Here is a 21,091-nt window from a genome sequence, read left to right as displayed (position 1 = left end):
TTTCACAATTGTCCTTTGGAATTCCCCATAGATTGGGTGTTAACCTTTTTTTTTTGAGTAGTTTTTATAGTTTTTTATGGTGTGGAACTGTATCTAGGTAAAACACAGTTTGAAATGAAAACTGTTCAAAAGTAGCATAGAAGAGAGCATATTGAAGCATATGAGAATAAAAGCACGTGGATGTATGAGTAATGTAAGAATTTTTTTAAAGCAGAAAAAATAAGAGTACTCAGTTATTTCTGTGGGGGTGGAGCAGTAGATGAGATGCTGTTGTTTAAAGTAAAAATGTTAGAGGAAGTAGGTTGCAGCAGTTCTTTCACATTCAATTATTTCTCAAGCTGCAATTGAGGTGAAAAATAGTGATGGAGTAGTGATTTCTGCTGTTGTCTTGAGTGAGTTATGTCATGTTACATTCTCTTCTGCACCTCAGCTGAACCGCTGGAAACCACTTGGATGCTGTTTTCTTCTACTCTGTTATTATAGTCTCTTCAAGCATCAAATCTGCCAGACCTGGAAGCACACAGAAAATGGTATGTTAATCTTTCATTTTAAAATTGCTCTTAGGTATCTTTGACTAGAACTTTTGTAGATTTTCAAGAACATATTCTGCTTTTCTGTTTTCTAAATGGTACGGTTTACTGTTACGGTTATAAATTGCAGTGCATCATGACCAGAAAGGAAATTATTCATTTGCATTAAAACTTATTGTACATCAGTGCTACAGAACGAGCAATGAATGTCTTTTCAAAATGCTCTAAGTTCTTATGTGTTTATTTTTCTCTTCCCTTTCCTCCTGTCATAACCTAAAATGCATGTGGCACCTCTACAGAAAAACTTCTTTCAGAAACATATAGCTGTACTGTTGCTGAATATTTGAAGAACACCCTAAATCATTTAGAGTTTATGCACATGCAAGTTAAGATCAGTAGATTAATTCTTTTCAAACTTCTTATAAAGCCAAGCATAGATCACAGAGAAAAGAGCAGCTTCCAAACTCTAGCTGTACATTTAAGCAAGCCTCTCGTTGCAAACACATTGCACAAGACAGCATTGCTTTTTGCTCTTATTAGAAGTCTTTTTGTTTGTTCTGGTACTATAATGGACATGAGGTTTTACACATGTGAATATCCAGATACAGCACCAGAATGTAACTCTTTACAGTTCAAATAGCTAATGCATTAAAAAGATTATCAGGAAAGGGAAGACTATACAAAGAAATGAAGCACAAAGATTGTAGTAGCTAGGCTGGCTCTGCAACAACACTTAGGTTCCTAAAATACTGAAATATGTGAGAGTTTAAAACCTGAGCATTGTAAAAGACTCAAGAGTCGTTTCTTAGGAAACATATTCAAAAAAACATTCATGAAGACTTTCAAACCCCAGATTCACTGCCCCTAATTTCAGGCACCTAAATGGGCAGCATTGATCTCTGCTTGGTGTGTACTCAGGCAGATCTCCCTCGATCTTCAAACCCAGCAGTTCCTGCAGAGAGGCCTCTCTCTCTCTCCCACTCAAATTTCAGTGCTGCTGTGTTCCATGGGCACTTGCCTTGGGTAACCAGACTAACTCTGGGCTCCATCGGTCTGCTAATGCAGGAAATGGAGGCAGGCAGCTGCTGGGACATTACAGGCCATGGTAGCATAGGCGTTCTTTGGTATTCCATTAGTGTCCTAACATCCTTTACGTGTATAATATGCTGTGTCCCCTGGGAAAGAATTAAGGAAGGCAATTTTTTTCAATAATATATCCAGATTTTTCTTTGGCAGTGTCTCTTGTCACTCTAAGAAAGACCTTCAATTTTCCATATAATTTAATAGCAATGGCAGAGTCCTTCCTTCTCCTTTCCACATCCCTGACTGCATTACTGGAGAAAAAAGGATTCTACTGAAAAGATAGGGTGGTGAGAGGAAATTAATGCCTTTTATCTTTTCCAAATTCACTCCCCACTTACTCTGATTATTCTCATTTATCATTTTTATCCAAATACTTTTCTAGATCAGGAGATCAAAAAACTTAATCCTGCTCTAAAGCGGATTGGCTAGACTGTACTGAACTCTCTTACCCAGTGATCTTTGTCTGGGTGAGTTTCCTAAGTGAATTCCAATAAGCCAATGATGGCTAATTTGATACCTAGAAAATGAAAACACAAGAGTTGGAGATAGTAAAATATGAATACAGAGGCATGGCCTGGTTAGTCTGAATGAGCCTTCCTTGAATAATTATATGAATGACTGCCATGGCTACCAGCCATGGTATTTAGCTACCTTGTCTTTTCCCAGAGGATCTATGGAAAAGAAGAAAGCACTACAGCACTTCCAGGGAATGGGCAAAGAAACTGTGGTAGCACTGCAACACCATGTCACTGTATCAGGTTACACTGAAGTCAAGATCTGCAGTGGACTTTTACATTTTTCCTTCTGTACTGGGGCTCTGTAATTCCAAAGATGACTGAAGGAATTACCAAAGTGATGCCATTTGGATGTTGAGTCAAAGTAGCAGAAGTGCAGATCTGTGTGAGACCTGATCTGGCTTCTCTCACATTTGCTGCCCTGCAAGTCACCAGAGCACTCTTCCAGATACACAGATGCAGAGGTAGATCAGTGTAGTTCTCTAAGGTAACACAGAAACACAAATTTGTACAGGCGACACAGTGCTCAAAGTAAACAGGGTGAGCAAGAGGAAGCCTCACTTCACCTCCAAGCCCATGTCACCTGCAAGGCACAGCTTTGGCAACACTCAACAGGGTTCACACAGACTGCTAGGCAGTTCTCTGTATGTTCTTGTGTCCTAGCTAAAGAGATATAAACATTTCCATGTATCTTGAACATTTTACCAAATCATCCAATTTTCACCGTCTTAACTTGGGTTATGACATTTAATCAATATTATGCCACACATAACCAATCCTCATTGTTTAAACCCTCTATGTGCCATGCAAGCCTCCACCACTGAGTTTTCAAGGGAGAAATGAGGCTGTTGATTTTTGTGGGGTGACTTGACCAGCACCAGACACAAACAGTTAAGTGCTAGGCAAGGCAGCAAGATGGTCAGGGCCCCTGTGCCTGTGCCACACAAGCCAAGCTGGCAGCCTGCCAGCCAGGGTTTCCTTGACACTGACTGCTGCTGAGGAAGTAACTAGTAGGTTGTGAAATATTAAAAACTTTTTCCATAATACACACAAATCTATGAAGTCAGCAAAGACTCGACAGACAGAGAAGCTTCTTAACATGCCTGAGAAGCTTCTTAACATGCCTGTGGGATTTTAGCTCTGGTTATGCAGTCTGATTATTAGGCTTTTATGGAACATGCCCAATTTTAAACTTGCATTTTTATGGCCCCACGTCAAATTGATACTTTTTTTTTCATACTTCTTCCCTTCTTGGGCAGTGAAAATGCAAACTGGTATGAAACTTTATTGAAATAAAGACATTGACTGGCTTAGGTCAACTCTACATCCGTTTTGACACTTACTAGAGGAAGAGTACTTATGATAATGTTAAATTTGAATTAGGAAATCAGTCACCCATTAGTGAAGTTTTGAAAGTTTACACAAGCTTTTAAGTGAATATAAATTTTACCCATCTTGCATACGATTTGAAAAAATAGCTGTGTTCATCCATGCTATTATGCAAAGTCAATCTGCAGGATGTTTAATGCCTCTTATTTTCCCTTTTAAAAGAATGTTCATAGAGACAGAGGCTTTATTCACCCCTTTTCACTTTTTCAGGAGATATTTTATTAATAATTCCTTTTTTAGAGAGTGGTATTTATTTTAATACTAGAATTCTTGGACATAATAAAAAAAGCATTTGAGGGGAAAAAAGAACATATGTCTTCCAAAACCTCTAATCCTACTTGCACATCTGTACATAATCCTATTCCTCATCAGTGTGAGACAAGAACCAGAATTTAGATGTATAGTTGGCCTCACCCAGTGTATAGATGAAATATTCCCATTGCATTAAACTAATACCTCCATTTTTCCTTGGTTTTAGGTACCTTGTGCAAAGATGTCAAATGCATGGCCGTTTATCTTGCTCTTCATATTCCCAATGCTGCTGTCAGGGGCTTGGTTTCCCAAAACTTTACCCTGTGATGTTAAATCCTCAGAAGATACTGTGACAGTGGACTGCACCGACCGGCGCATTACAGAAGTCCCCAGAGGGATCCCTGGGAACGCTACCAACCTTACCCTGAGTATTAACCATATTCCCCACATCTACCCAACATCCTTTGATCGTCTTGAAAACCTCCAGGAGATTGACTTCAGATGCAACTGTGTGCCTGTCAAAATGGGGCCCAAAGATAATGTGTGCACCAGCCCACTGAAAATTGAGAATGGCAGTTTTGCTGCCCTGACAAGACTGAAGTCATTGTATTTGGATGCAAACCAGCTGGCAGAAATACCCCGAGGTCTTCCTGCTACTTTAACCTTGCTGAGCCTGGAAGCAAACCATATCTTTTCTATCCAAAAAGCCAGCTTCTCAGAGCTAGCAAACATAGAGGTATTGTATCTTGGACAGAACTGTTACTACCGCAATCCATGCAATGTTTCATTTGAAATTGAGGAAACAGCCTTCCTGGCACTGAAAAAGTTGACAATTCTATCCCTGAAGTCCAATAACTTAACACAAGTCCCACCCAATTTGTCATCTACTCTAAAGGAATTGTATATTTACAACAACATGATTCAAGAGATTCAAGAACAGGATTTAAGTGGCCTTCCCAACCTAGAAATTCTTGACCTAAGTGGCAATTGCCCACGTTGCTATAATGCCCCATATCCTTGCATTCCCTGTCCCAGGAGCTCGATTCAGATACATCCAAAGGCTTTTGACTCCTTGGAAAATTTAAGGATTTTGCGGCTTCACAGTAACTCTCTTCAGAGCATACCCAGCAGCTGGTTTAAAAGCATCAAGAATCTCAAAGAACTTGACCTCTCCCAAAATTTCCTCATGAAGGAGATTGGAGATGCTCAGTTCTTGACATTTCTCCCTAGCCTTGTGCAGCTTGATCTGTCCTTTAACTTTGAGCTGAAGGTGTATTCTCCCTACTTGAATCTTTCTAAGACATTTTCCTCCCTCTCTAACCTGGAAACCCTGAGGCTCAAGGGTTATGTTTTTAAAGAACTGAGGGCACGAGATCTACATCCACTGCTCAGTCTTAGGAATCTAACGATGTTGGATCTCGGGACTAATTTTATTAAAGTTGCAGACATGACAGTGTTTAAAGAATTCCCAGCTCTTAAGTTCATTGACCTCTCAGTGAATAAAATTTCTCCTTCTTCAGGGGAAAGCAACTTCTATGGATTTTGCTCTAATCCTGGCATTTCACTTGAGCAATCCAACAGGCAAGTACAACAAGAGATGCATTATTTCAGGTATGATGTGTACGGGAGAAGTTGCCGTTCCAAAGCCATAGAGGTTTCTTCCTACCAGTCTTTAGTTAAGGAAGATTGCCTTAACTATGGAAAAACTCTGGATTTAAGCAGAAACAATGTATTTTTTGTTAACCCCTCAGACTTCCAGGGACTTAGCTCCCTCAAATGTCTCAACTTGTCAGGTAATGCAATAAGTCAAACTTTAAATGGAAGTGAATTCTCTTCCTTGTCTGAATTGAAATATCTGGATTTTTCTAACAACAGGGTCGATTTGCTATACCAAACTGCTTTCAAAGAACTCAAACTTTTAGAAATTCTAGATCTGAGCAATAACAAATATTATTTTCTGGCAGAAGGTGTTACTCATGTGCTTAGTTTTATGAAAAACCTAGTCCATTTGAGGAAGCTGATGATGAATGAGAATGACATTTCTACCACTATTGATACAGGAATGGAAAGTCAATCTCTTCGAATTTTAGAATTCAGAGGCAATCGTTTAGATGCTTTATGGGTGGATGGCAATTCTAGATACTTGTCCTTCTTCAAGAATCTGACCAGCCTGGAAGAATTGGATATTTCCTTCAACTCACTCAGTTTTTTGCCTCATAGTGTTTTTGAAGAAATGCCTCCCAGTCTCAAGATCCTTAACTTAACAAATAATCGACTGAAGAGTTTTAGCTGGGGAAACCTCCCCTCTCTGAAGAACCTAGTAACTCTGGACCTGAGCAATAACCTTCTGACTAATGTTCCACGAGAACTGTCCAATTGCTCTTCATCTCTCCAAGAACTGATGCTCCGAAACAATCGCATTCAGCGATTAACTAAATATTTTCTCAGAGGTGCTTTTAAACTGAGGTATTTGGACCTCAGCTCAAACAAGATTCAAGTAATTAAGAGATCTAGCTTTCCTGAAAATGTCATTAACAATCTGAAGATGCTGCTTTTGCACGGCAATCCTTTCAAGTGTAACTGTGAGGCTGTGTGGTTTGTCTGGTGGATCAATCGGACGCAGGTGACCATTCCTCTTCTGGCCACTGACGTCACCTGTGCTGGCCCAGGGGCACATAAGGGAAGGAGCGTGGTTTTCTTGGATCTGTACACCTGTGAGCTGGACACATCATATCTGATCCTATATGCTCTGACAGCTTCAGCCATCCTTGCCTTAATGGTGATCCCAGTGATGAGCCATCTGTACTTCTGGGATGTGTGGTACAGCTACCATTACTGCACTGCCAGGCTGAAGGGCTATCGGCGCTTGTCTTCTCCAGCTGCTTGCTACGACGCCTTTATTGCCTATGACAGTGAAGACCCAGCTGTGAATGAGTGGGTGCTTCAAGAGCTGGTAGAAAGGCTGGAAAACCAAAAAGCCAGGCAGTTCAATTTATGCCTGGAAGGAAGGGACTGGCTCCCAGGACAGCCAGTCTTTGACAACCTTTCCCAGAGCATTCAGCTGAGCAAAAAGACCATATTTGTGCTGACCAACAGGTACATTAAAAGTGGCCGCTTCAAGACAACATTTTATATGGCTCATCAGCGGCTTCTGGATGAAAAAATGGATGTCATTATCTTGATATTTCTTGAGAAGGTTTTGCAGAAGTCCCGCTATGTCCGTCTGAGGAAGAGGCTGTGCAAAAGTTCAGTCCTGGAATGGCCAACTAATCCTCAGTCTCAGCCCTACTTCTGGCAGTGCCTGAAAAATGCCATAGCTATGAGCAATTCTCTGGCTTACAACAAGCTTCTCCAAGAAACTGTTTAGCTCTACTCTTTCCCTTAAACGTTTTTATGATACACATGCACCTTGCTTGGCACTTTTTAGTGTGCAGCAAGAAATTATGCACTACCCCCTGGAAGTCATTGTTCTAGAAAATCACCACTTCCAGCTTTTAATTCACGATAGGCCTCCAGCATCTCCTGTGTTTGGGACAAGTGTGGCTTAGACCCTTGGTCAGCATGCTAAATACGCAGAGTGATGGAGTGGTTGGACCATGCCTAAAGTTGCTGCTGTTCAGACACTGTTGGAATAAATGGGATTTTAATAAAATGTATAGTTTATCTATTTTTTGTATTTATGAAAATCAAGAAAAGAAATCACTGGCACATTTGTGTCCAGAAATAGCTTTAAAAAAGCTCATTCTTTGAACTTAGAAGTTGGGAAAATAAAAGATTTCTTATCTTTTCATCTTAGGCTTACAGCTTCTGAGTCTACCACTTCTGTCTGACTGGGGAAACTGGGGAAAGCAAATTCTGTTGAGACTGATGTCAGGGGCTTGGGTCTGGTACAGAACTCTCCCATGTTGCTCAGTTAAAAAGATCACAAATCTGAAGAGACTTGGAAGTATGTGTGTGGACTGAAATTGAGACGTATGAGTTCAGAAGATCTTGTAGGCTGTATAAGATAAAGGGATTCCTTGTGCATGGGTACAAGAAGAAGGAGAGGCCAGTACATGGGCAGAGGGAGAGGCGCAAGGCAGATGGAGAAATTCAGTTAAACCAAAGAGACAAAGAACTAGATATATTCCAGATCCCATCTGACCCAAACCATTCTATGATTCTGTAAACTCAGCTGCCTCTGGCAGTTCCTTGCCTAGGTCTTCTGTCTTGTCCTTTCTTTAAATAGTCCCTTTTTGATTTAGTTTAGTAGGCATGCAGACAGACAAGAACACAAAAACAAACAAGAAAACTAATGCTCATATAATATTACAGACAATAAGGATTTTTTTTCCCTCCAAATTATCATAGTGGTGTTATTGATTTCCAACAGAAGCAAGAGAAAGATCAGGGCCTGTTTAGAAGAGTGGATGTTTTGATTTTATTTTAACATTGGAAGGAGCATCTGGGGAACTAAAGGCTTGTCAGCCTGACATCGGTGCCAGTGAAGTTCATGGAGCTGATCATCTTGAATGCCATCATGCAAGAAGTACAGGAAAACCAGGGTATGAGGTCCATCTGGCATGGGTTTATGAAAGGCAGGTCTTCCTTGACCAGCCTGTTCTCCTTCTGTGACAAAATGACCTGCTTAGGATGAGGGAAAGGCTGTGGATGTTGTCTATCTAGAGTTTAGTAAATCCTTTTACACAATTCTCTCTAGAGTTTAGTAAATCCTTTTACACAATTCTCCATAGCATTGTTTGGCCAGGAGAAAAGGCAGCTCAGGGAAACCTTATCACTCTCTACCACCACCCAAAAGGAGGCTGTACTCAGTGAGAGTCAGTCTTTTCTCTCATGTAGAAAGTGACAGGATGAAAGGAAATGGACTGGAGTTGCATCAGAGGAGGTTTACATTAGATATTAGGAAAAATAAAATCATGGAAAGGGTTGTCAAGCAATGGAACAGACTGCCCAGGGAAGTGGTGAAGTCACCATCCTCACAATTGTTTAAAAAACACATGGATATGGCACTTGATATGTTTTAATGTTGAACATGGCCATGGTGCTAGGTTGATGATTAGACTTGATAATCTTACAGTCTTTCCAACCTTAATTATTTTATGATGCTGTGATTTCTTATGGTTGTGTTTGTAAACCAATGATTTGAAGTTCAACTACTTTGTGCTTATTGTGACTGAGACAGTCACCAATCACCACTTTGTCCATGAATCCCTCTCTGCTTCCAAACAACAAATCTACGTGGGCACATTCCCTAGTCGGTTCCCTTACTATCTCCACCAAGAAATCATCTTCAACATGCTTCAAGACTGCTTGTGTCCATTGTATAGTGTTTTTAATTCAGGTCTAGGAAGTTAAGGTCACCTATAAGGACAAGGATAGCTGACCTAAAGATATTTTAATTCTTTTTGGAGTAATTCCTTAGTGTCATGGTCCCAGATGGGTGGTTGATAGCATACTCCCACAACAATACACATCTTCATCCTTCCCAGAGACTCTCAACACCTCATCACCAACCCCTCCCTAAGATAAAGAGCCATTCCCTGACTTCCCTCCACTGCCTGTCCTTCCTGACGAGCCTATAACTGTGTTTTAACACAATAACACAATGAATCAACAGTATTGTTTTATTTGGTAAAGAAATTTCTTAAAAGCAAGATCATTTAACCCACATTACTTTGCAGTTAATCTGTTAATAATCCCGAAGTCTGGGGCCACATAATTATACCAAAGTTTACACCTGAGCACTACACTAAAGGCATTTAAGGCACTATATCAGTTCAGTTGCTTTGTATATCAGATCTTTGTTTCAAATAAAGCGCTGAATTTTTTGCCTTCCCTGTGCACAAGTACTGTAAATAAAGCTTCAAAATTACTTGTGCCCAGAGGTTGCTTGAGCTTCTGTTCTTTTGAGACTCTTCTTATGCAGATTGTGGCCTGCACAAGTCAAATAGAGAAACATTAAAACAAGTCAAATAGAACATTGACTATCATACAAACCTTGTTCATAAATCATGCTGCAGCTGTCTTGAACATAAGGATGAACTGTTAATCACACCGGACTGGTAAACATCTTCATAATAAGATCACCCTTCTCTTGTTTTTTATGGTGTGACAGTAGGGACACAATGTTTAAATTTCCTTGGGAATCTGAGTTGCATTTCATGAGCAGTGGAAATTTGTATTTCTCAGATTGTTGGAAGCAAACCCACTCAACTATATTTGATGAGATGGAGGAAAGAGCAGAACTAAGCAGAATTGCAGAACTAATCTTACTGTATGTGTGCCCAAAATGCTTCTGAGGAGTTACAGGTGACTTCCAACAGCTCTGTGAGAACTGCCTCCATTTTGATGGAATTTAAAGCCATGAGAACAGAAAATGTTGAGGGGTTTGGTGTTTAATTCTCTATGCTCCCTGGTCCATGCCTGGATTCTGGTCTGAAGATCTGTCAATTCAGCCTGGTGGGAAACATTCCTCTCTCTGCAGCATTCTTTTGAGATAACTGAAAATATACTCCATTGCATAGCCGAAATTGGAGGATTTAGCTCATTTAGTCTGTAAGCCTTACTTTTAATCATTCCACTGCCCTGGTGCAAAAGCCACATTTTTGGCTTTCTTGGTAAGAGTATTTGATGTTTGCAGCTTTGCTGGAAGCTCTTGTCATAGACTCCAGGGGTTTTAAATGTCAAACACTCAGAGGCTGTTTCTGAGGCAGTGACTATGGGGAATGAAACCTGGGCATGTTTCACTGTACAAGTCCCTCTCTCAGTCATTTGTCAGGTGTCGGCTGTCAGTGCTGGTGCTCTGTGGTCTCTGAGTGGCAGCTGAGCGTGTCTGGCAGCCAAGGCCCACCTATCCACATCCAGGCTAGGGGGAGGATCAGGAGGGCAGCTTCAGAGCAGCTCTTGGTTGCAGATAAAGCTCCTGGGCAGAGATAAAGCCAGGCTAGTAAGTTAAGGGAAAAAGAAAAAGGCAAATGATGCAAAAGTGATCACTCACCACCTCCTGGCAGCAGACCAGTGCCCAGCTAGGCTCCGAATGATGCCTGCTTTAGCTAAATCCACATCATGCCACCCCTCCCCAGTTTTATTGCTGCCCATAGAACCTTAATAGCATGAGTTATGCCTTTAGTCAGCTGAGCTCCGTAATTGTGGCTGTGCCCTCTCCCAGACTCTGGCTCACCCACAGCCTACTCACCAGTGTGAGCAGTGGAGAAGGCCTTGAGGCTCTGCAAATTCCCACATGCTGGTGTGTAACCCACACTGCCTTGGTCACCAATCTGTACCAGGGTACCACAGGGCTGCTATGGAGAAAACAGGCCCCATCTCAGCCAGACCCAGTATGGTTGTTGTGACAAATGAGATGTGATTGTGGATACTCATGGCTTTTACAGGCCTTTGTTGAGCTATACTTGTAAGAAAATGTAAAAGAAGGCAAAAAATAAAAGAAATTGTACAGAATAGGCAAATCATAGAGACTTGCTGAATTCCCTGCTCAGATTAGGTGTTGTGCCCCCATGCATGTGCATACACATAGATATCTGCTCTTATTAGTAAGATTCATAGTGGATGGCTTTCATCCAACACTACAGGAAGAGCTAGTCTTTGGCAAAATTATGATGGTGCTGTATTGTAGTTACAATTAAAGAATTTTTGATAAGATGTTGTGATTATATAGCACATCAATTATTATTATTAAAATGCCACAGGATTTCTACAAAACAACTTTTGTAAGTTGTCAGTAGTGTAATACAGAATTTATTTTATTGACTTAAACCCTGTGCAGAGCAAGTCAAATCTTAGTCCATCCTTTGCTCTATCAATATAGCAATTATAATTAGACTCTCAAAACATATAAAAGAATAAGTAACTCCCTCCCATCCTCAGAGGGTCCAAACAATGGTGGAGGCATCCCTGCTACCGGAGGTTGATGGGTTTCACTGTCTGTCCAGCAGCAGCTCTGGGTCAGGTCCCCCCCTTATGCCTCATAACTGGTTGGATCTCTAGACCGTGGGCTTCTGCACTTCACCTCCCTCTTCCATGGGGGCCTGGTGGCCAGGGGCCTGGGACCCTCCAGGACAGTAAGGAGGGGAGCAGTCACCTGATGCCCAGGAACCTTGAGGATGGGAGGGAGAAGAAAAAATGGTTTGTCCGGGTTTTCTTCTGGGTTCACAGAACCTTCAGGGCCTGAGAATGAGGTGAAGGGTAATGAAGATGTGATTCACTCAGTGACAGGTGATGGCTGCTTGCCTCATGAACTGGCATTAACTAAATCCATGAGCAGGGGCTGAAGCAGGGTGTACTGGTGGCAGTGGCACACATCAACACTTCACTTCTAAAGTGACTTTTCAGGGAAGGCAAGAATGAGGCATATGCCAATGCCACTCAGCTCTGAGGAGACCCCAGGTCCCAACAAGGCTTGCAGGGGTAGGGTTCAGAGAACAGTGGTGTGAAAGGGAAAATCTGCCTCCAGGACAGGCTCCAGAGCAACCAGGGAGGAAGGTCACAAGGCTGGGAGGGGAATCCTGCACCACGGTAAATGGCATGGCTCTGGACTTGGTTAAACGAGTAAAAACGTTTGTGCTACGGTGTATCTGCAACTATATGGATAACACGCAATATATACACGATACAAAATACATTCCTATTGCATATAGTTGTTTGTCATTTATAAATATACATACATAGAGGGAGACAAGAAATCAATCCATTTCAAGTGTAGTTCATGACATTAGAATCAAAATAATCTCTATTGAATAGTATCCCTCACAGATAGAAATGGTTGTCAAAAAGGCAGTATTAAGGTCTAAAATAAATGAAAAAATTATGTCTTCCGATCTTTAAAACTCCATAAATTGGTATGCATACATGTCTAATATGAGCTGTGTTACAGTAGCTTGCCTGCCATAATCTTAAGCCTTTCTTTCATATGGAGCTGCTCTCCTGGTATGTGATTTGTTTGGGTCCAGCAGTGTCTGAGTTCCACGTTGTCCTGCAGGGGCTGCTCCAGTGCTCCCTCAGTGCTCTTGCCTGAAGATGACTTCATAAACCATGGCAGGATTACCTACATGAAATATGAAAAAAGGCTAGCAATGTCATCAGTAAGAAGCAGGATTTGAGGATATCCCACTTACAGGTGCCAAACTTCCTCTGAACCTGCCAGTTTTATGATTTGCCACCACTTTCTCCATTGCCATGCACCATCACTTCCAGCATTACTGCCTTGGCACTTCTCCTCATCATCCCTCAGAGAAAAGAAGGAATGATATCTGTGGCTACTCTTGTCTTATCTGCCCATGAGGAAGGGGCAAGCAGAAGGGACACAGCTACAGTGTTGACCCTGGAGACCTTGGAAAATAGCTCCATCTTATTTCAGCTATTCCAGGATGCCTTCTGTCTCCCCTGAAGGTAACTGAGTTTCAAAAACAAGAGTGCTGGGCACCTTTCTTTGAGCAAACAATTTTAACCTATTGTAAACCAAACAGTCAGTCCTGGTACTGAGGTAGCCTAGGGCAGCCTGAGCTTTCAGAAAAGGCAGTGTCTGTTTCTGTGGTATTAGTGGCTCCCCCAGCCATATGTCAGGAACCTGGGCAGCTTGGGTAGGCTCTTAATGCAGATCTGTCAGCGTGTCCTCCCTCACCAGCCTTCCCTGAGTGCTTCCTCTGCCCTTGTTGTAGGCCAATCTCCTCACGTGCTGTCTTCTATTTATTTTTTGGTTATTTTTAGTGTTGCAAACACATTTCTGCAATGCCTATCAGCAACTTCAGTTTGAAAATTCAACTTATGTATTTCAAAAACTGAGCAAGATAACTGGCTTTCTTGAACAATTTTGTGGCCAAATTATGCCATGTAATGCTGCACTGTATTAATCAGGAATAGATGGAGTTGTAGCCTTATTCTTGAAATCAGGGTCAGCACTTTGGAGAAAAGACATTGCAGCAAGACCTTAAGACTCTGAGTTAACTTATTAAGATTTAAAATAAACACAGTGGAATCTTGATTTTGACAATTGACATAAAGCAACCTCCTGTAGACAAAGGGAAAAAAAAGGGATATATGAGTTCACCAATCTGATTACAAGCCAACTGTCAACCAAATTTATAGATGTTCGATTAAGACAATTAAGGACTCCTGCTTTATTTTAAATTATTTTCCTCACTCACAACAGCCGTAATATACATTTACTCTTACCAGTAGATCCTCCCCTAACATGAGATGTAGTAGGAAGCACTTTTCTGCTTTCAGTTTCTTTGTGTTTCAGAGGAGGCAAGAGATTTTGTGCAACTTCTGAGGGAAACTGAACTTTTAAAATCAGTAAACCGGTAACTCCCTGTGCCTCTAAAACTCAAGTTATATTTCTGAAAACTCCTCTCCATTTACCCTACCTCAATCTCTGAAGTGAATTATTGCTGTATTTTGCTTCCCACATTTCATAGGTAAAAACTAAATAAAGATAAGGAGGGCTCTGCATTTTACTAGCACTCAGCGAACGTTGCAGTTTCATTTTACATAGAATTGAAACTCCTTGAGCTCTTAGTTGGTTGACAACAAGTTCCTAATATTAAAACAAACAAACAAAAAGATCAACCTGAGAGCAAAAGAAACTGCTAAGTGTTGGTACAGCTATTAAAATTTCCACAGTTTGCAGTCATAGATTGTGAGGGAGCACCTGTCAAAAATTATAAGGTTGGGTGACTGGATGTTGTGTTTTAGAAAACCTTCATGCAAGCAAAGTGGACACTAGGCACCTCCTGTCCCAGTGACAGTACCATGGATATGGCTGGTTACCTGAAAAAATCATTCACAATCCAACATGTGCACACACTTCCACAGAGTTTTCACTTCTTTGTTACCTATGTCCTTATCCTTTTTGTCTTGGTTTTGGTTCCCTTCCCCAAGTTCCTTTCACTTAACAGACATTTCTTCCAGACCTCTACATAAAGTATTCCGCTTAAGAGATTTGTCTGCTCGTATTAGTGCACAAGTGATCCTTAGAAAGATCTGAATCCTTGAAGCTAGTAACTGCAGAAATAAATCCCAAATAACAATTATAAAAATTACTAAACTTCCATGTCAATTAACAATTTTTGTCTCCCTTCATGCAGCTTACATTTAAAAAAGGAAAAAAAAAAGGAACTTGAGCTTCTGCAAACTTTGTTGATCACATGAGTATTACCCTTTCCTGATGCCTTTGTCTCTCCTAGCTGATTAATCTCATACTCTCTCATTAAGGATTTTGAAGTTGTGTTCCTTTGGTGTTCAGATGAAGAGAAAGAAGATGCAGTGTAGATTACTGTTGTCTTGAGTGAGTTATGTCAAATCACATTCCGCAGATGAACCACTGGAAACCACTTTGATGCTGTTCTCTTCTGCTCCAGTTTATGGTTTCTTCCAGAATCTAATCTGTCAGACCTAGAAGCGCAAAGAATATGGTATGTTAAACTTTTATTTTAAATTTATTCATAGACAATTTTGACTGGAATTGTTGTGGAAGATTTTCAAGAAAATATTCTGCTTCTCTGTTTTCCAAATGGTTCAGTTTACTGTTATGGTTAGAAGCTGCAGAGAATTATGAAAGGAAAGGATTTATCTGTACTCCTGTACTTCAGAATGAGCATAATATATTTTCTACTTGCTGTAACTTCTGAGGTGTTCCTCTAGCTTTTCCCCCATGAACAAATACATGGAACCCCAGCAGAAAACCTTCCTTCAGAAACACATAGCTGTACTGTTGCTGAATATTTGAAGAACACCCTAAATCATTAAGATTTTATGCACATGCCAGTTAAGATCAGTAGATTAGTCCTTTTCAAACTTCTTATAAAGCCAAGCGTAGATCACAGAGAAAAGAACAGCTCCCAAACTCTAGCTGTACTATTAAGCAAGCCTCTCGTTGCAAACACATTGCACAAGACAGCATTGCTTTTTGCTCTTGTTTAGAAGTCTTTTTGGTTTTTTCTGGTACTATAATGGATGCAAGGTTTTACACATGTGAATATCCAGATTCAGCAGCAGACTGTAACTCTATACAGTTCAAATAGTTAATGCATTAAAAAGATTATCAGGAAAGGGAAGACTATACAAAGAAGTGAAGCACAAAAAGGTAGGCTGGCTCTGCAACCACACTTAGGTCCCTAAAAAACTGAACTACATGAGAAACTTACAAGTATATTCATGAGAACTTTCAAACCCCGGATTCTTTGCACCTATTTACAGGCACCTAAATGTGCAGCATTACTCTCTGGTGTGTAGTAAGCCAGAGCTCTCTCAGTCTTCAGAGCCAAGCAGCAGCTGGAGAGGGATCTCTCAGTCTCTCTCTTCCTTCTCCCCTTCCTCTCTTGAATGTCAGTGCAGCCTAGGTTAATGACAATAAAGTAAGCAACTTGGGTAAGCACCAAAAATTAAGGGTCTGAGTGCAATGGCTGCATAGAAGTCCATGTAGAAAGTCTTGTTCATGTTTTGTGTCCTCAGTCTAGACTGCAATCATACCTTGCCCATGTCATGCTCTAATGCTTGGACAGTGTTTATTTTGGATTATCACATCTTTAAAGATTGAATCTAATTAGCTTTTCCTCCTGTTGCATTAAGTATGCAGCACTTTGGCATAAAATAACTTCCCTTGCTTTCCAGCTGGTCCACAGAAATCAGAGGGGCTGGGTGTGTTTGGGCTTAATTTCTGATTTGAGCCAATTAAATACTACTAAGTCTGGTCAGGTTCCCAGATGCAACAATAGTCTGATTTACACTACTAGCCTCATCTCATTCCTGAACAGATTCACCAGTTGGGAGTATTACTGATTATTCACTACAAGTCTGGTTTAGTTCAATAAGAACTTCCATGAACACAGATTCACCAACAATGCAATTTATTGGATAATTAATAAATACACTAGACTTGCAACATAAAAATGTACAGTGCTATGTAAGTGCTCCCAGTGCAAATCTTACCAAAGAAGCATCCCTAGTTTTGTGAAGAGAGAGAAATAACTCCATTGACTGGTACGTAAATGGCTGTATTCTCATCGTCTGCCAATGAAGATTTCAAATGCTAGTTTATACTTTTGGGAGAAGTGGAATCGAGACTGTGGTCAAATATTCTGTTACTGCCGTCTTTAATGGGGACAGAGAGAAGCCCCTTCTATGTAAATGAGGGATACCAAGAGCAACAAAGCGATTACAAAGACTTTAGGTCTTGCACAAGGAAAGTACAGAATTGTGAAACTTTAGCATCACTTCCTCTTCTACCTGGCTGACTGAGGGTAAAAGGGTTACTTGTTTCTGCCTGATAACGTATCACACTTCAGCACACCATCATGCCCAGAGTAAGCCCTTAGCCACAGATCTCATGGAAATCCCCTTACCACATATGTAAAAGCATATCTCATGGCTGTAGGCCTCATTCCTACATCTTCCTTGTTTTAAAGGTGGACTTTGATGTGCAGTGGCTGCTAGTACTGCCCTCTCTGACTGCAGGTTCGGTGTCAATGGCTGGTGACAGCCAGCATTTCATGGTCTACTGTGGTGTGCATTGTCAGATGCACAGTAAAGGGTACCCACGTGATGGAGCAAAATGTCTGGCAGCGCAAGGAGCCTCTATGGTTTCCCTATCAGCTCTCTGCTATGCTCCATGGGCACTTACCTTGGCCAATGTTCTTGGCCCTGGGGTACATTGCTCCACCATAAAAGATGAAGACAGGCAATTGCTTGGATATCAGGGGCCATTTGGCTAGGCTAGAAACTCTTTCATTAGTCTCATAACGTTCTTCACATGCATAAAATGCTGTGTCCCCTGGGAAAAAGAAAAGAAAGGAAACACCAGTGTATGTCTCCTGAAACTTCTAATCCTACTTGCACATTTATTCCTGGTCAGTGTGAGACAAGAACCAGAATTTAGATGTATAGTTAGTCTGACCCAGAGTATAGATGAAATATTCCCATTGCATTAAACTAATACCTCCATTTTTCCTTGGTTTTAGGTACCTTGTGCAAAGATGTCAAATGCATTGCCGTTTATCTTGCTCTTCATATTCCCAATGCTGCTGTCAGGGGCTTGGTTTCCCAAAACTTTACCCTGTGATGTTAAATCCTCAGAAGATACTGTGACAGTGGACTGCACCGACCGGCGCATTACAGAAGTCCCCAGAGGGATCCCTGGGAACGCTACCAACCTTACCCTGAGTATTAACCATATTCCCCACATCTACCCAACATCCTTTGATCGTCTTGAAAACCTCCAGGAGATTGACTTCAGATGCAACTGTGTGCCTGTCAAACTGGGGCCCAAAAATAATGTGTGCACCAGCCCACTGAAAATTGAGAATGGCAGTTTTGCTGCCCTGACAAGACTGAAGTCATTGTATTTGGATGCAAACCAGCTGGCAGAAATACCCCGAGGTCTTCCTGCTACTTTAACCTTGCTGAGCCTGGAAGCAAACCATATCTTTTCTATCCAAAAAGCCAGCTTCTCAGAGCTAGCAAACATAGAGGTATTGTATCTTGGACAGAACTGTTACTACCGCAATCCATGCAATGTTTCATTTGAAATTGAGGAAACAGCCTTCCTGGCACTGAAAAAGTTGACAATTCTATCCCTGAAGTCCAATAACTTAACACAAGTCCCACCCAATTTGTCATCTACTCTAAAGGAATTGTATATTTACAACAACATGATTCAAGAGATTCAAGAACAGGATTTAAGTGGCCTTCCCAACCTAGAAATTCTTGACCTAAGTGGCAATTGCCCACGTTGCTATAATGCCCCATATCCTTGCATTCCCTGTCCCAGGAGCTCGATTCAGATACATCCAAAGGCTTTTGACTCCTTGGAAAATTTAAGGATTTTGCGGCTTCACAGTAACTCTCTTCAGAGCATACCCAGCAGCTGGTTTAAAAGCATCAAGAATCTCAAAGAACTTGACCTCTCCCAAAATTTCCTCATGAAGGAGATTGGAGATGCTCAGTTCTTGACATTTCTCCCTAGCCTTGTGCAGCTTGATATGTCCTTTAACTTTGAGCTGAAGGTGTATTCTCCCTACTTGAATCTTTCTAAGACATTTTCCTCCCTCTCTAACCTGGAAACCCTGAGGCTCAAGGGTTATGTTTTTAAAGAACTGAGGGCACAAGATCTACATCCACTGCTCAGTCTTAGGAATCTAACGATGTTGGATCTCGGGACTAATTTTATTAAAGTTGCAGACATGACAGTGTTTAAAGAATTCCCAGCTCTTAAGTTCATTGACCTCTCAGTGAATAAAATTTCTCCTTCTTCAGGGGAAAGCAACTTCTATGGATTTTGCTCTAATCCTGGCATTTCACTTGAGCAATCCAACAGGCAAGTACAACAAGAGATGCATTATTTCAGGTATGATGAGTATGAGCGAAGTTGCCGTTCCAAAGACATAGAGGCTTCTTCCTACCAGTCTTTAGTTAAGGAAGATTGCCTTAACTATGGAAAAACTCTGGATTTAAGCAGAAACAATGTATTTTTTGTTAACCCCTCAGACTTCCAGGGACTTAGCTCCCTCAAATGTCTCAACTTGTCAGATAATGCAATAAGTCAAACTTTAAATGGAAGTGAATTCTCTTCCTTGTCTGAATTGAAATATCTGGATTTTTCTAACAACAGGGTCGATTTGCTATACCAAACTGCTTTCAAAGAACTCAAACTTTTAGAAATTCTAGATCTGAGCAATAACCAGCATTATTTTATGACAGAAGGTGTTACTCAGTTGCTTAGTTTTATTAAAAACCTAGCCCATTTGAGGAAGCTGATGATGAATGAGAATGACATTTCTACCACTATTGATACAGGAATGGAAAGTCAATCTCTTCGAATTTTAGAATTCAGAGGCAATCGTTTAGATGCTTTATGGGTGGATGGCAATTCTAGATACTTGTCCTTCTTCAAGAATCTGACCAGCCTGGAAGAATTGGATATTTCCTTCAACTCACTCAGTTTTTTGCCTCAGAGTGTTTTTGAAGAAATGCCTCCCAGTCTCAAGATCCTTAACTTAACAAATAATCGACTGAAGAGTTTTAGCTGGGGAAACCTCCACTCTCTGAAGAACCTAGTAACTCTGGACCTGAGCAATAACCTTCTGACTAATGTTCCCCGAGAACTGTCCAATTGCTCTTCATCTCTCCAAGAACTGATGCTCCGAAACAATCGCATTCAAATGCTAACCAAGCATTTTCTCAGAGGTGCTTTTAAACTGAGGTATTTGGACCTCAGCTCAAACAAGATTGAAAGTAATTAAGAGATCTAGCTTTCCTGAAAATGTCATTAACAACCTGAAGATGCTGCTTTTGCACGGCAATCCTTTCAAGTGTAACTGTGAGGCTGTGTGGTTTGTCTGGTGGATCAATCGGACGCAGGTGACCATTCCTCTTCTGGCCACTGACGTCACCTGTGCTGGCCCAGGGGCACATAAGGGAAGGAGCGTGGTTTTCTTGGATCTGTACACCTGTGAGCTGGACACATCATATCTGATACTTTATGCTCTGACAGCTTCAGCCATCCTTGCCTTAATGGTGATCCCAGTGATGAGCCATCTGTACTTCTGGGATGTGTGGTACAGCTACCATTACTGCACTGCCAGGCTGAAGGGCTATCGGCGCTTGTCTTCTCCAGCTGCTTGCTACGACGCCTTTATTGCCTATGACAGTGAAGACCCAGCTGTGAATGAGTGGGTGCTTCAAGAGCTGGTAGAAAGGCTGGAAAACCAAAAAGCCAGGCAGTTCAATTTATGCCTGGAAGGAAGGGACTGGCTCCCAGGACAGCCAGTCTTTGACAACCTTTCCCAGAGCATTCAGCTGAGCAAAAAGACCATATTTGTGCTGACCAACAGGTACATTAAAAGTGGCCGCTTCAAGACAACATTTTATATGGCTCATCAGCGGCTTCTGGATGAAAAAATGGATGTCATTATCTTGATATTTCTTGAGAAGGTTTTGCAGAAGTCCCGCTATGTCCGTCTGAGGAAGAGGCTGTGCAAAAGTTCAGTCCTGGAATGGCCAACTAATCCTCAGTCTCAGCCCTACTTCTGGCAGTGCCTGAAAAATGCCATAGCTATGAGCAATTCTCTGGCTTACAACAAGCTTCTCCAAGAAACTGTTTAGCTCTACTCTCCCTTAAATATTGTTATGATGCACATGATCAAATGATCCTTAACAAAAGATCCTGAACTTCATTAGTGGAAACTGTCAAAGCCTAGAATTTATACCTCTTTGATGTTATACTCCATGATGTACATGTACTCCATGACGCACATTACTTTAAAATCCAGTAATTCCAAATTGAATAGAAAATGATGCCAGAACTGATAT

The 21,091-nt window shown here is 41.1% G+C and overlaps 2 protein-coding genes across 2 annotated transcripts; both read left to right on the top strand.

The window, feature by feature from the left end:
• Positions 1-434: 434 nt before the first annotated feature.
• Positions 435-7,559, top strand: LOC118693595 (toll-like receptor 7). The gene is made up of 2 exons (XM_036394294.1): positions 435-530; positions 3,996-7,559. The coding sequence occupies exons 1-2, from the start codon at positions 528-530 to the stop codon at positions 7,134-7,136; spliced, it is 3,144 nt and encodes a 1,047-aa protein (XP_036250187.1). The 5' UTR covers positions 435-527; the 3' UTR covers positions 7,137-7,559.
• Positions 7,560-15,122: 7,563 nt separating this feature from the next.
• Positions 15,123-20,884, top strand: LOC118685019 (toll-like receptor 7). The gene is given in 4 exon segments (XM_036380357.1): positions 15,123-15,173; positions 17,191-17,308; positions 17,741-20,013; positions 20,015-20,884. Coding segments are annotated over 4 exon segments (3,312 nt in total).
• The last annotated feature ends 207 nt before the right edge of the window (positions 20,885-21,091 follow it).

This window comes from Molothrus ater, chromosome 2 (genome assembly GCF_012460135.2).
Source record: "Molothrus ater isolate BHLD 08-10-18 breed brown headed cowbird chromosome 2, BPBGC_Mater_1.1, whole genome shotgun sequence".
Taxonomy (NCBI): domain Eukaryota; kingdom Metazoa; phylum Chordata; class Aves; order Passeriformes; family Icteridae; genus Molothrus; species Molothrus ater.
This window is presented reverse-complemented; position numbering and strand designations above follow the sequence as displayed.